This window comes from Hypanus sabinus, chromosome 14 (assembly GCF_030144855.1).
Source record: "Hypanus sabinus isolate sHypSab1 chromosome 14, sHypSab1.hap1, whole genome shotgun sequence".
NCBI classification, from domain to species: Eukaryota; Metazoa; Chordata; class Chondrichthyes; order Myliobatiformes; family Dasyatidae; genus Hypanus; species Hypanus sabinus.
In genome coordinates this window covers 4211726-4227653 of record NC_082719.1, presented here as the reverse complement: position 1 = coordinate 4227653, position 15928 = coordinate 4211726, and the positions used below count along the sequence as shown (strand labels likewise).

The 15928-nt window shown below is 41.6% G+C and overlaps 1 protein-coding gene across 1 annotated transcript in view; it reads right to left on the bottom strand.

Moving 5' to 3' along the window:
- prkg2 (protein kinase cGMP-dependent 2) overlaps positions 1-15928 on the bottom strand; it is a 128916-nt gene that overhangs the window by 82139 nt on the left and 30849 nt on the right. Inside the window, exons 2-3 of the mRNA XM_059988492.1 lie at positions 9203-9369; positions 5270-5383 (exon numbers count right to left, since the gene is read on the bottom strand). Of these exons, the coding sequence (XP_059844475.1) occupies positions 5270-5383; positions 9203-9369 (281 nt within the window). The remainder of the gene's footprint in view (positions 1-5269; positions 5384-9202; positions 9370-15928) is intronic.

Genomic DNA, 15928 nt, shown 5'->3' with positions numbered 1-15928 from the left:
ATTGCTAACTAACCCTTCCTCATTGCTCAATACCCAACCTAGAATGGACTGCTCTCTAGTTGGTTCAGAAAATTATCCCGCATACATTCCAAGAAATCCTCTTCCTCAGCACCCTTACCAACTTGGTTCACCCATTCTATATATATATATATATATATATATATATATGAAGTCACCCATTATAACTGCTGTTCCTTTATTGCACCATTTCTAATTTCCTGTTTAATGCCATCCCCAACCTCACTACTACTGTTAGGTGGCCTGTACAGAAATCCCACCAACGCTTTCTGCCCTTTAGTGTTATGCAGCTCTACCCATATCGATTCCACATCCTCCAGGCTAATGTCCTTCCTTTCTATTGCATTAATCTCCTCTCTAACGCTACCCCACCTCCTTTTCTTTCCTGTCTATCCCTCCTGAATATTGAATATCCCTGGATGTTGAGCTCCCATCCTTGGTCACCCTGGAGCCATGTCTCTGTGATCCCAACTATATCATATTCATTAATAACTATCTGCACATTCATTTCATCCACCTTGTTACGAATGCTCCTCGCATTGACACGCAAAGCCTTCAGGCTTGTTTTTACAACACTCTTAGCCCTTATACAATTATGTTGAAAAGTGGCTCTTTTTGCTTTTTGTCCTGGATTTGCCTGCCTGCCACTTTTACTTTTCACCTTACTACTTTTTGCTTCTACCCTCATTTTATACCCCTCTGATACTCTGCACTTGTTCCCATCCCCCTGCCACACTAGTTTAAAGCCTCCTGAACAGCAGAAGCAAACGCTCCCCCTAGGAAATTGGTTCCAGTCCAGCCCAGGTGCAGACCATCCTGTTTATACCGGTCTCACCTCCCCTAGAACTGGTTCCAATGCCCCAGAAATTTGAATCCCTCCCCCTTGCACTATTTTTCAAGCCACGTATTCATCTGAAATATCCTCCTATTTCTACTCTGGCTAGCACATGGCACTGGCAGTAATCCAGAGGTTATTACCTACTTTTTAGTTTATCTCCTAACTCCCTAAATTCACCTTGTAGGACCTCATCCCATTTTTTACCTATATCGTTGGTACCTATGTGCACCACGACCACTGGCTGTTCACCCTTCAACTCCAGAATGTCCTGCAGCTGCTCAGAGACATCCTTGACCCTTGCACCAGGGAGGCAACATACCATCCTGGAGTCTCGTTTGCGTCCGCAGATGCGCCTATCTACTCCCCTTACAACCAAATCCCCTATCACTATAGGTCTCCCACTCCTTTTCCTTCCCTCCTGTGCCACAGAGCCACCCATGGTGCAATGAACTCGGCTGTTGCTGCCTTCCCCTGATGAGACAACTCCCCCAACAGTATCCAAAACAGTATACCTGTTTAGGAGGGAGATGACCTCAGGGGACTCCTGCACTACCTGCCTACTGCTATGCTGTCTAGTGGCCACCCCTTCCCTTTCCGCCTGTGTATCCTTTACCTGCGGTGTGACCAACTCACTAAACGTGCTATTCACGACTTTCTCAGCATCGCGGATGTTCCAGTATGAATCCAATCGCAGCTCCAGACGCTCAATGCGGTCTGCCAGAAGCTGTAGTTGGACACACTTCCTGCACACATGGTCCTCAGGGACACTGGAAGTATCCCTGATTTCCCACATGCTGCAGGATGAACAAACCACGGGGCCGATCTCAGCTGCCATGACCTACCCAATACTTGCCTCAACTTTTGAAACTTTCTCCTTTGAAAGGAATAGAGGGGCATTCTTTAAGAATGGAAATGAGGAAGAAGTTCTTCAGCCAGCGAGTGTGGTGAGTCTGTGGAATTCTTTGCCATAGCTGTGGAGGCCAAGTCTTTATGTATGTTCAGGGCAGAGATTGATAGATTCTTGTTTGGTTAGGGCCTGGAGGGATATGGGGAGCAAGCAGGAGATTGGGGCTGAAAAGGAAAATGGATCAGCCATGATGAAATGGTGGAGCAGACTCGATGGGCTAAATGGCTTAATTCTGCTCCTATATCTTATAGTCTTATGGTCTAAATGTAACAAATAATCCTTGTGTAATGCATCTGACAAATGAATGGTAATTGTGCAGTTATGTAAAGAGCTGATAATGGAATAAAAAGCTCTACAAAACCAGATCAAAAGTAATAAGACAATATAGAATGTTTCAATGTTATAAAACTTATAATTCAGCACTATTAATGCTATTATAGAAGCAAAAGTATTCGTGACATCTGCACATTTACTTGATGTCATCATAAGTTATAAAACTATCAGTGATCGTTCAAATGCAATTAAAACAGGAAGAATAAATGTCAGGCAGCAATGGCACAATACCTACTTAATTTTAGCAAGAATAGCTACAAATTGGTTTGCACTGTTGTCAAGATTTATTTTATCACCTGAGCCCCAGATTAAATCAGTTTATTGTAGTCCTAATTATTCAAAATTCTATATTTAAAACTATTATGAATTGCCTCAAGAGACAGTTATGCAAGTAAAAGTTTTAATTATGATTTATAATAGACTGCAAATGTAATAATGCTATTGCTAGGGGGACAGTACAGTGTGAGGAGAGCTGCTGTTTTACAGCTCCAGTGATTCGGGTTCAATCCTGATCACTCAGTGAGCTCAGAGGCTCCTGTCTGTTGTAACCCAGGTTAATTAAACCCAAAGATATAATGTTAGAAAGTTCTACCTGGGGAAGGATGAAAACAAGGTTTACCAATTAAAAAAAAGGAGAATTGGAAAAATATACTATTCGAGAGTGGGGTGGGCTGGACACAGGACGGACAAGGAGAGGAACGCAGCAACGATTAGAAGCTGAAGACATGAACTGTTAAGAGTAGAAATAGTAGTGAGTATCATTACCCTACTAACTTGAAACCCTCAGGGTGAAACCCCTGGAGGAGAGACAATAGCAATAAAAGATTTATTGAAGCTACCGCTATAACATGTAGCAGCTTTAATGAGACAATATCGGCAGAGACCAGTGTCCAAAATCCCTACCATGTAGTCGGGAATTACTTCTGTAAAATCCTATCAAGGCATTTGGTCAAGTTCTTGTACAAGTTTGTGAATTGACGATGATAAACTATTTCATGTCAATTAACCAGGAAACACGATGGCGAGCCACCCAAGATGAAGAACCAGCGTGGGAATGAAATGTGCAATGACAGAGAGGATTTAATACAGTTGTATATATAAGCGTATTTTCTTTTGAAGAATCCAAATTTGATTTTCTGCAAGAAATTATTATTTTTACAAAGACTTTGATAAGTTACTGAATGAGATTTACTTTAAGAGTTGTGATGTTGGAGAATTGTCGTGAAAGGTGTTAAACTCTGTTTATATATATAATGTTTGAATTTGAATTTAAACTTGTAGATATACTGGCTGGAACTGAAACTGAAGTTAACTATAATACTTGAGAATAGAAATTATATTTGGATTTCTAATGAACTAGGGATAAGTAAAAAAGAAAGTTTAGTCTGTAAGCTTCTAAATAGGGAATAACATTAGATCTAATTAGATAAAGCAAGGTTATTCTAACGAATATCACTGATTCTAATTAAAAAAAGAATTTGTTGTGGTTTGATATCTAAGATTTGGAACCTAAAAAGAATGATAAAATTTTGAATTGTTCTTAGAAACATAGAAAATAGGTGCAGGAGTAGGCCATTTGGCCCTTCGAGCCTGCACCGCATTTCAGCATGATCATGGCTGATCATCCAACTCAGAACCCTGTACCTGCTTTCTCTCCATAACCCCGATCCCTTTAGCCACAAAGGCCATATCTAACTACCTCTTAAATATAGCCAATGGACCAGCCTCAACTGTTTCCTGTGGAAGAGAATTCCACAGATTCACCACTCTCTGTGTGAAGAAGTTTTTCCTCATCTCGGTCCTAAAAGGCTTCCCCTTTATCCTTAAACTATGACCCCTCGTTCTGGACTTCCCCAACATCAGAAACAATCTTCCTGCATCTTGCCTGTCCAATCCCTTAAGAATTTTATATGTTTCAATAAGATCCCCCCCTCAATCTTCTAAATTCCAGTGAGTATAAGCCTAATCAATCCAGTCTTTCTTCATAGGAAAGTCCTGCCATCCCGGGAATCAATCTGGTGAACTTTCTTTGTACTCCTTCTATGGCAAGAATGTCTTTTCTCAGATTAGGGGACCAAAACTGCACACAATACTCTAGGTGCGATCTCACCACGGCCTTGTACAACTGCAGTAGAACCTCCCTGCTCCTGTACTCGAATCCTTTTGCTATGAATGCCAACATACCATTTGCCTTTTTCACCGCCTGCTGTACCTGCAAGCCCACCTTCAATGACTGGTGTACAATGACACCCGGGTCTCGTTGCATCTCCCCTTTTCCTAATCGGCCACTGTTCAGATAATAATCTGTTTTCCTGTTCTTGCAACCAAATTGGATAACCTCACATTTATCCACATTAAATTGCATCTGCCATGAATTTGCCCACTCACCTAACCTATCCAAGTCACCCTGCATCCTCTTAGCATCCTCCTCACAGGTAACACCACTGCCCAGCTTCATGTCATACTGCTCATGTAAATATTTTGTACACATTGTTTTTTCTTAAAAATAAAACCTTATTTCCGGAGGTGCATGGCTTCTCATCACTGCATCCTTCCAATACCAGGATTCTTCTGATGGCCTACTAGCACCCAGTATAATTTGATTTGCAAAGAGTGCAACGATTAATCACACAATAAGATGGTGCTGCACAGGAGTTACGCTGTTAGCCTTAAGATTTTATGATTAATTCTCCATAGTCAATAAAGATTATAATAATTGGATGAGACTGGTTTTATGCACATACATAACCATTCCTCACTAAGTTGGATTTTCTTGAAAAATGTTCTTGCCTTAGCTTCTCTTTCCTGAGAAAATTACCTTTTATGCTGGGTGATAGACTCCAAAGATGTAAACATATTGCACCATCAACTCAATGGTCGACTTGCCATTGTCTACACACTATACTTCTAATATAGATTTGGAATTATTTTTTGAAGTAATTTGTCTTCATACTTAACCTGAAGAGTTAGTAGACCAACAAGTTTATCACTCCATGATATTGGTCCAAAGTGAATATATTGATCCATGGATATTACTTGCAAAATAAGAGGAATACACTAGAAGGAAATAGTATTTGGGGGTTTAAAATCTCATTAAAATTCACCCTTGATGATGTTTAAAACTTAACTGCTGAAGATTTTTTATTTGCTCATTGGATAAGGTCGATCACTACCTTTCACTGATGCTGTCCTTGTGCAGTTATATAAAATCGCAAGTTCACCAAATGCAGTCCAAATGCCGATCAGTGTTAGAATTTTGCTGTTTTGAAGGACCTCCAGATTGCCTTCTGTTACAAAAAGATGAAATAAAGAACAGCATAAACTAGAATATATATGAACAAACTAAGATCCAAGAGACAACATTCTTTGGCAATAGTTTTAGCTATATGTGGATACGGATCATCTTTTTGTAAACAAATTTTTGAAAGCATTAGTTCAGATCTACTAGATGGTCATTTGGGAGACAGTCAATCATCTGGCTTTAACATTAAAAATACTTCTAGTCATTGATTTGTTAACCACATGTATTCCTTATTTAATTATAAAAACCCTGGCTCAGTCGATAGTGCTCTCAATACTTGTGATAGAGGGCTATGGGATCAATTTCCACTCCAGGCACTTGAGCAGAAATTTCAAGTGCTCAAAGAGAGTTCGGTCTTCTTAGAATTGCTGTCTTTTCAGGTCAATAGAAAGATATCAAAGACACTGTCAGAAAAAGAGGAGGGAATATTTCTCCCTTAAGGAACATCTTCTAATATCTTATAAAAACAAGAGATTCTGTAGATGCAGAGAAACATAGAAAACCTACAGCACAATACAGGCCCTTCAGCCCACAAAGCTGTACCGAACATGTCCTTACCTTAGAAATTACCTAGGGTTCCCATAGCCCTCTATTTTTCTGAGCTCAACGTACCTGTCCAGGAGTCTCTTAAAAGACCCTATGGTATCCACCTCCACCACCGTTGCTGGCAGCCCATTCCACACACTCACCACTCTTTGCGTAAAAAACTTACCCCTGACATCTCCTCTGTACCTACTTCCAAGTACCTTAAAGCTGTGCTCTCTCATGCTAGCCATCCAATTCTGTAAAGGCCACAACATTATAGCTCTGAGTGCTGATCCATGCTCTAAGCTCATCCGCTTTGTTCAGAATACTCCCTGTATTAAAATAGACACATCTCAAACAATCGGTCTGAGTGCATCCCTTCTCTATCACCTGCCTATCCTCCCTCTCACACTGTCTACAAGCTTTCTCTATTTGTGAGCCAACTGCCTCTTCCTCTGTCTCTTCAGTTCAGTTCCCACCCCACAACAATTCTAGTTTAAACTCTCCTAACAGCCTTAGCAAACCTCCCCGCCAGGATATTGGTCCCCCCGGGATTCAAGTGCAACCCATCCTTTTTATACAGGTCACTCCTGCCCTAAAAGAGGTCCCAATGATCCAGAAATCTGAATCGCTGCCCCCTGCTCCAATCCCTTAGCCACGTATTTATCCTCCACCTCATTCTATTCCTATATTCACCGTCACGTGCCACATGCAGTAATGTCGAGATTACTACCCTTGAGGTCCTGCTTCTCACCTTCCTTCCTAACTCCCTGTAGTCTGCTTTCAGGACCTCCTTCTTTTTTCCTGCCTATGTCGTTGGTACCAATAGGTACCACGACCTCCAGCTCTTCTCCTTCCCACTTCAGGATATTGTGGACGTGACCAGAAACATCCCAGACCCTGGCACCTGGGAGGCAAACTACCATCCGTGCTTCTTTCCTGCGTCCACAGAATCGCCTGTCTGACCCCCTAACTATAGAGTCCCCTATCACTATTGCCTTCCTCTTCCTTTCCCCACCCTTCTGAGCCACAGGGCCAGACTCTGTGCCGGAGGTGCAGCTACTGTTGCTTCCCCCAGGTAGGCCATCTCCTCCAACAGTACTCAAGCAGGAGTATTTATTGTCAAGAGGTACAGCCACAGGAGTGCTCTCCAGCGTCTGACTCCTGCCCTTCCCTCTCCTGACTGTTACCCAGTTATCTGTCTCCCCAGGCCATGGTGTGACTGTCTATGGCTCCTCTCTATCACCTCCTCACTTTCCCTGACCAGACGAAGGTCATCGAGCTGCATCGCCGGTTCCCTAACATGTTCTCTAAGGAGCTGTAGCTTCCTAAGGCTGGGAGTCTCCTGCACTTCCCACATCTGACACTGAGCACAGAACACTGGCCTCACACACATTTTTCTTGTCTGTATTCTACACAGGCAACCTACCTCACTTTGACCCGTTATCGCCGCAGCTCCATTCATCCAAAGCCTTTCTCCTCTATCTCCCTCTCTCTACTCCATCACCCACTCCTCTGATGCCCACTCTATAAGGTGTCTCCCTTTAAACTTTTCTCGCTGTTTTCATTGGCTGACATACATGCACTTGCGCAGTTCTGCCTCGATCAAACTGCTGAAGAAATGCGTCCTGATGAAGGGTCTCAATATGAAACGTCAACTATCTATTCCCTTCCACAGATGCTGCCTGACTTGCTGAGATATTTCAGCATTTTGTGTGTACTGCCTTACTAATATCTCACCATTTCTTTGAATGTTATTTTGGACATTGTTTTATGTTTATGGCTATTCACTTTACAGGAATGTGGACAGTCAATAACAGTGGTATATTCTTGCAATTAATGTGGGTGCCACATCATATTCCTGGGCCTTTTGATGACTTGGCAGATGAAGCACCCATTAATTTGAGTACTTATAGGATGCAAATCAGGGTTCTATCAGAGACATAGCAATCTGATTATCAATTTATGACAACATTGCATGCAGTATCAACTCAAAGTTGTTTTCCTGTGATATTTTGGGGCTTTGTGATGCCCAGGATCCAGAAAAAACAACCTTGATCATTTGTCTTTTCTCTTGCTCAGTGTTATGATCCCAGCCCCCTCCTTTGTGAGAATCGCAAGAGCACCCATTGAGAGGGGGTCAGTAGACCCAGGAAGTGGGAGAGAGAGAGATGTGCTGAATAGACTCAGGAAGTGGGAGAGAGAGAAACGTGCCGAAGAGCACGTTCCACCCGGGATGCAAAATAAGGCGACAGTGACTATTGTCTCATGGAGACCACGTGAAAAGCCCTCGGGCAAGGTGGGCTGGTTGAGAGAGAGATTGCATCATCCCAACCTGATTGACACCCGTGACCCTGTGAGGAAGTATAAAGGAGAGTATCAGGAGGACAGCCCCCTCAGACGCACCAAGAAGACACGAGAGAGTGTTCCCGCAGCAGCAGGAAGCCATTCTGAAGGAAGCCATGTGCGTTAGATTCCGGGATTGGCATTTGTGGCTGGAATCATGGAAAACCGCTTTTAACTAACATCGGGGAGAGGGAACCAACGCTCCCCCGATTTCACAGAAGCTTCATAAAGACCCGGCAAGTTCTTTCTCTTCTCCCCAAATCTCTGTCTCTCAGTCACCCCTCGTGAAACCCAGCGATTTCCAAAAAGGCTGAAGCCTGCAGACTTCTGAGTGACTTTTATATTTCCAACGGACAATATATTATCCCCTAGACAACAGTAGAGCTCATTTCTTAATGATGATTATTACCATACCCGCACTTTAGATTGAGTATTGGTGACATGCATTATCTGAATGTTTGTATTAACCTTACTTTTGTGCCCCTTTATAAATAAAAACGTTTGAAAATAGTGACATCAGACTTCAACGGACCTCTCTATCTTTGCTGGTAAGTTATCCAGTTACGGGATACGTAACACCAGGAACACTCAAACATTACTCCAGTTTAACCCAAGATGCCTATTATTGTGATCAACAGGAAAATGAGACCTGGGCCTCACATTTGAAAAGGTCTCCCATCAGAAGTCAGCCTAAGACCACACCCACTATACTACTGAAAAACTTTTATTAGTTATTTTCTGGGTTCTGGTCATCACTGGGAAAACCAGTACCTATTTCTATCTGTAATTGCATTTTAGAAGGTTCTGGGCCTCTCAGCAGTCCTTTTAAATAGGGATTTCCATCAATTAAACCCAACTATGATAATGAGCAGATCAGTTCTTCTCCCAATCTAACTTCAACACTAAAATCATGAACTTTACAAATTTTCCAAACCTGCCAGTACAAAAAGATGGTTTCCAGGTTCGCCTTGCTTAATAACGTAGTCACCAACTTGGTAGTTTTTCTCATACATACACTCTACCATGTCTCGGATATGCTGCATCTCCAATCGTTTAAGAAACTGGTTCTTGTTGAAGGCCGCAGTAATGAGCCTCTTCACCCTGTATTGGAAACAATATAGCCTATTACAATGAAAGATACTGTTAGAATTGGTTGTTTTTTTTTTAATGCTTTTGGTAAGGTATTATTTGAATTAATGCAAGTCTAAAATTGTGGTTTTACTAACACAATTTGTATTTTTTCCCTAAACTTTTGTCCACTCCAACTAACTTCCTTGCTTCAACTATCTTGCACCTTTACCAACTTCAATTACTTCTAATTACCATTCATACCTACTTCCATTTCGAATTGTCTCTTCTCCTGACTCTTTTGTCCACTGCTTTTTAGAGAACCGATAGTACATGTTTTGTAATACGTTTGACCATGTGTTTGAGTCTGTGTCTGTGTGTGTGCATGGGTAGCTGCAAAAAGACCAACTAAGAAAGAGGAGAGAGATACCGTAGACAGGCAGATGAGCTATCCTTTAAGGTTCCTTGTCTTTACTGAAGGAAAACATGAAGAATAAAGAAGTTCTGTTAAGTTTATAAACAAAACTTTGGGTTGATCACACTTGGAAAACTAAGAGTACTTTGTTACAAATTTAAAAGTAAGTCCAGTGAAGATTTGCTCCCATAAAATCAGAATTAATAGGTTTTTAAGGTTATAAAAGAGTGCAAAAGGTTAGATGTAGAGGAGATATCTCCAGTTATGTAAGAGGCCAGAGCTAATAAATGTTGGTAAATGCAGTTGGCTACCCTAAATGGATGCATCTAAGGTAAAATGCATGATAAAGTAATATATATTTTGATGGGATTAGGCAAAAAAGGCTTGGAGGGAACTCATCTGAAGCATAAACATCTTTTGGGCTACATGCCTATCTTTATGCTGCATATCCTATAAAATTGTCCTGGCTGCCTGTGCTAAATGCACATATAAACTACCATTTGCTGAAGCATTCTATTTACAAATTTAAGCTCCATCAAAATAAATAAATGCTATCTGTTTACAGCAAGTGACCAATAATGAGTTTCTATCACTTTGGATTCAATATAAGGATTGGAGGATAGCCAATGTTGTTTAACAATATCTCTAAAATAAACCAAGAAATTAAAGGCCAGTGAGCTTGACATCAGCAGTGGGAAAGGTATCGGAAGGTATTCTAGGGGACTGGATATATGAGTATTTGGATAGATATGGACTGATTAAGGATAGTCAACATGGCCTCATGCATGGTAGGTCATGTCCAACTAATCTTACAGAGATTTTAGAGGAAGTTACCAGGAAAGTTGATGAAAGCAAGGCCCTGGATGTTGTCTACATGGCATTTAAAAGATCCTGCATTGGAGGTTGGTAAAGAAGGTTCAGTCGCTCAAGAAAAGGTAGTAAATTGGAGAACGGAAGCAGGTCATTGCCTTACTGACTGGAGGCCTGTGACTAGTGGAACGCAACAAGTATTGGTGCCGGGACCACTGTTGCTTGTCATCTATAGCAATGACCTGGATGATAATGTGGCTTACTACATCAGCAAATTTGCAGATGGCACCAGGCTTGGGGGGGGGGGGGGGGGTGTTGTGGACAGCAAGGGAGACAATCATGGCTTGCAGCAGGATCTGGACCAGTTAGAAAAATGGGCTGAGAAACAGCAAATGGAATTTAATGTGGACAATTGTGAGGTGTTGCGATTTGGTAGGTCCAACCAGGACAGGTCTTACACATTGAACAGCAAGGAACTCAGGACTGTGGAAGAACTAAGAGATCTGGGAATACAGGTCCAAAATTCATTGAAAGTGGTGTCACAGGAAGATAGGACAGTAAAGAAAGCTTTTAGTGCATCAGCCTTCATAAATCAAAGTATGATAGGAGATAGGATGTTATGTTCAAGTTGTGTAAGACATTGGTGAGGCCTAATTTGCAGTTTTGTATGTAGTTTTGGCTACCTACCCACAGGAAGGATGTAAATAAAGTTGCGAATCTAAACATAGAAACATTGAAAACATACAGCACAATACAGGCCCTTCGGCCCACAAAGCTGAGCCAAACATGTCCTTACCTTAGAAATTACCTAGGGTTCCCATAGCCCTCTATTTTTCTGAGCTCCATGTACCTTTCCAGGAGTCTCTTAAAAGACCCTATTATATCCGCCTCCACCAGAGTCGCCAGCAGTCCAGTCCACACACTCACCACTCTCTGTGTAAAAAAATTACCCCTGACATCTCCTCTGTACCTTCTTCAAAACACTTTAAAACTATGCCCTCTCATGCTAGCCATTTTAGCCCTGGGGAAAAGCCTCTGACTATCCACATGATCAATGTCTCTCATTATCTTGTACACCTCTATCAAGTCACCTCTCATACTCCATCATTCCAAGGAGAAAAGGCTGAGTTCACTCAACCTATTCTCACAAGGCATGCTCCCCAATCCAGGCAACATCCTTGTTAATCTTTCTATGGTTTCTATGCACCCTTTCTATGGTTTCCACACAATCCCTGCAGTGAGGTGACCAGAAGTGAGCACAGTACTCCAAGTGGGGTCTGACCAGGGTGCGATATAGCTGCAACATTACCTCTCGGCTCTTAAACTTAATCCCACGATTGATGAAGGCCAATGCACCATATGCCTTCTTAACAACAGATTCAACCTGTGCAGCAGCTTTGAGTGTCCCATGGTCTTGGACCCCAAGATCCCTCTGATCCTCCACACTGCTAAGAGTCTTACCATTAATACTATATTCTGCCATCATATTTGACCTACCAAAATGAACCACTTCAAACTTATCTGGATTGAACTCTATCTGCCACTTCTCAGCCCAGTTTTGCATAACTTGTTGGGCTATCTCTGCTCCCTTTCTTGAATAAGAGAACTACATCCATAACCCTCCAATCCTCCGGAACTTCTCCCGTCCTCATTGATGATGCAGAGATCATCGCCAGAGACTCAGCAGTCTCCTCCCTCACCTCCCACAGTAGCCTGGGGTACATCCCTTCCAGTCCCAGTGACCTATCCAACTTGATGCTTTCCAAAAGCTCCAGTACATCCTTTCTTAATAAATACATCCTCAAGCTTTTCAGTCCACTGCAAGTCATCCCTACAATCGCCAAGATCCTTTTCCATAGTGAATACTGAAGCAAAGTATTCATTAATTACCTCCGCTATTTCCTCCGGTTCCATACACACTTTTCCACTGTCACACTTGATAGGTCCTATTCTCTCATGTCTTATCCTCTTGCTCTTCACATACTTGTACAATGCCGTGGGGTTTTCCTTAATCCTGTCTGCCAAGGTCTTCTCATGGCCCCACCTGGCTCTCCTAATTTCATTCTTAAGCTCCTTCCTGCTAATCTTCTAGATTTATATCATTACCTATTTTTGAATGTACAAGGATGTTGCTTGGTTTGGAGGACGAGTTATAAGGAAAGATTGAATAAGTTAGGACTTTATTCCTTGGAACATAGAAGGCTGAAATGAGATTTGATAGAGGAATACACCATTATGAGGGTATAAGTAGGATACTTGCAATCAGTCTTTTTCCACTGAGGTTAGGTGGTGGTCAGAGATTAAGGGGGAAAGGTGAAAAGTTTAAAGGGAGCATGAGGGGAAACGTCTTCACTTAGAGGGTCATAAGAGTGTGGAATGAGCAGCCAGTGCAAGTGGTGCATGTGAGCTCAATTTCATCATTTAAGTGAAATTTAGATAGTTACATGGATAGTAGGGGTATGGAGGGCTATGGTTCCAGTGCAGGTTGATGAGAGTAGGCAGTTTAAATGGTTCGGCATGGACTAGATGAGCTGACTGGCCTGTTTCTGTGCTGTAATTTCCTATGACTCTAACCAGACTTATCCAATATTTTCTTTGGTCAGCTTTAGATAAGATTTTCAAAAAATGTGAAAAGGGAAGTTTTAGGGTTTACATTAAGCTATCAGTTGATGTAAAAAAGGCAATACTGTACTACATCGACTGAATTGATTGAACAGTTGGCAGTGAATCAGGTGTGTGGGCAGGATTGCTCAATTCCAGAGGTATTTTGGGTCAGATGGAAGCTGAGTGTTCCCATTTATAAGGGGCTGTATTACTTCTTGTTATTTACTCCTCTTCTCTGAATGGTTCAGACTGTGTCTGGGCTTAAAATATAGTCCATTGTCAACACTGTTCAGCTCGTCACCCAATCCAGTCTATAACGTCTATCCAGCCAACCTTACGTTATTTCCTCACCGTGAGTAATGCCCAAAAAAATGCATAAAAATTCTTTCCATCCAAAAATACAGGTATTTTAGTGGGGCACCAATACATATTCTGATTGTGGATAAATCCACTCTGGCCCCATTTGCAAACTTCAGTAAGTCCTAATGTCAGTATAAGTTTATCACTTAATGGTCAAGAATAAGGAAATGTTTGGAGAGCAACTATAAACCTGACAGTTCATCAGATTGGGTTGAAATTCAAGAGTGGGGGCTGCAGAGAGAGAGTGAAGATCCTGCACATTGAGGTAAGGAGTGAGGGGAGAGTGAGTAGAGTCTATGTGCCTTGGGTCAGCTGGGAATGAAGAATAATTGGGCCATTTCTTGAGGGAGGACACAAAGAAAATACCAGGCTTGAGCTCAGTATTAGAAGAAATGGAAGGTTAAGTTGTGGAATTTGGGAATATTGGAGTTCAATATGTGGGCCTCAGAGAGCTGCAGGGATGGGTGGTTGGAGGCTTGGAAAGCCAAGGTACTACGGTCAGGGCCCAGATGATAGGGAGATCATGGATTTGTGAGCTGGATAACATTATCAGAAATCTGCGTGCACAATGGCAGAGACTAGTGTTGGCATCAGTCCTGTCTTGAATGGGATAAGAACAAATAAAGATAATGGTTTATACAATGAGCCACAGTTCAGCATAGAATCTGGAAGTGAAATGATTTCTCACACACAGCAAAGTTAGTATAAATTTCCCATAATGATCCAAGGGAGCAGTATGTGAGAACTAATTGTATTCCATAAGGCCCTGATGAGGACACCATATTTAGGTGCCAGTGTTTCCCAATTTCAACAGCAAGAATCAACCAAACTTTGAGAATGGTATGTAACACAATATTATTAATATCATACTTAATTTTGAGAAAAATGATTTTAATGCCATTACACAAAGAAATGATTGCCGACTGAATTTCTTGATGAAAGCAATTTGTAGCCATTGCCAGTAAAATTATGCTGCCATTCATGCTCTTTGGATGAAGAGTCTCGGCCCAAAACATCAACTGTGCTTCTTCCTGTCACGAATCCTGTGAAAGTTGAAAAGGACCAGCAGAAATGGAACACACCTGGAGTCTGGTTTACTATAAATTAAGACTATATTTATTACTACTACGAATTAATATCATTAAAACTGGATAATACGATACAAATTATAAACTATTTTATTTATATATATATATATCTCCCTGTGAGTGTGTGTGTGTGGATACAAAGATAATAATCCTGGAGGTAGTCTTACCGTGTCAGGTAAGTTTAAGCAGTTCAGTTCACTTTGTGTTGCATCGAGTTGAATTGATGGAGGGAGAGAGAATTAATTGAGTTGACGTTTATGTTGGCAGCTTTAGTTGTTCTTGCTTCCGAAGTCTTTAGAGTCACTTTGTGTGAACCCTGCACAGTCTCAGATGGACAGAGCCCCTACTGGTCTACTAACCCACAGCACGGGTTCACCACCAGCAGACCCCCACAGGCAAACTCTTACCCGCACTGGTAATCATGGGTCGAAATTAATCGGTCCGTGGCCTCCACCCTCGTGGTGGCCTTAAACTCCACCAGTGGTTTCTTGGGTAGCTTCTGCAATTCCTCCGTGTTGTGTCTCCTCTGCCATTATCAGACCAAAAGCCTCAACTTTTTATAATCCATTCAAAATTCCAGCTGTCCGTTAACTCAACCGCTCTAAGCTGTTACCATGGTGACTTCCCAGCTAGTGTCTCAGCTGGCACCGTACTCTCTCTCTCAAGGTCACAATTAAAAATGTTATCAAAACCAAGTCAGAGTCCTCTCTCTCTTTTAATTGCCTCCTTGTTCATTAGACTGCGGAATTTTCTAGCAGTTTCTCATCTGCATGACACCTTCTCCCTTTTGGGAAAATTTTGATCTTTTTGATCTTTGAGCACAAATTCTACACACCAAGCACGACATTCTACTTCACAAAGTGTACATTTAGCATTTAGCAGTTCATCAGCATTTTTTTAACAGCGGGATAGGCATTGTCTGTATCCTTTAAGTGTCTTATCTCGATATCAAACTGCTGTAAACACAGGCTCCAGTTTAATAAACACCAATTTCGATCTTTAATCTTATCTAAAAACACCAAAGGGTTGTGGTCAGTGTACACCACTAATGGCTTTTGTGCGGCATTGATATAAACCTCGAAATGTTGTAATGCAAAAATGAGGGACAGCAATTCTTTTCTATTGTCGAGTATTTTTTCTGATGCACATTAAACTTTCTGGAAAAGTATGCCACCACATGTTCAATACCATCATCTCGGGGGAACGTCACATGATGACATAGGATCAAGACGCTGCAACCCAGCTCCCGTAAAAAATCAATAAATTAATGTTTAAGTGAAGAAAAGTTAGTTAATACTTTCTAAAGGTTATTTAT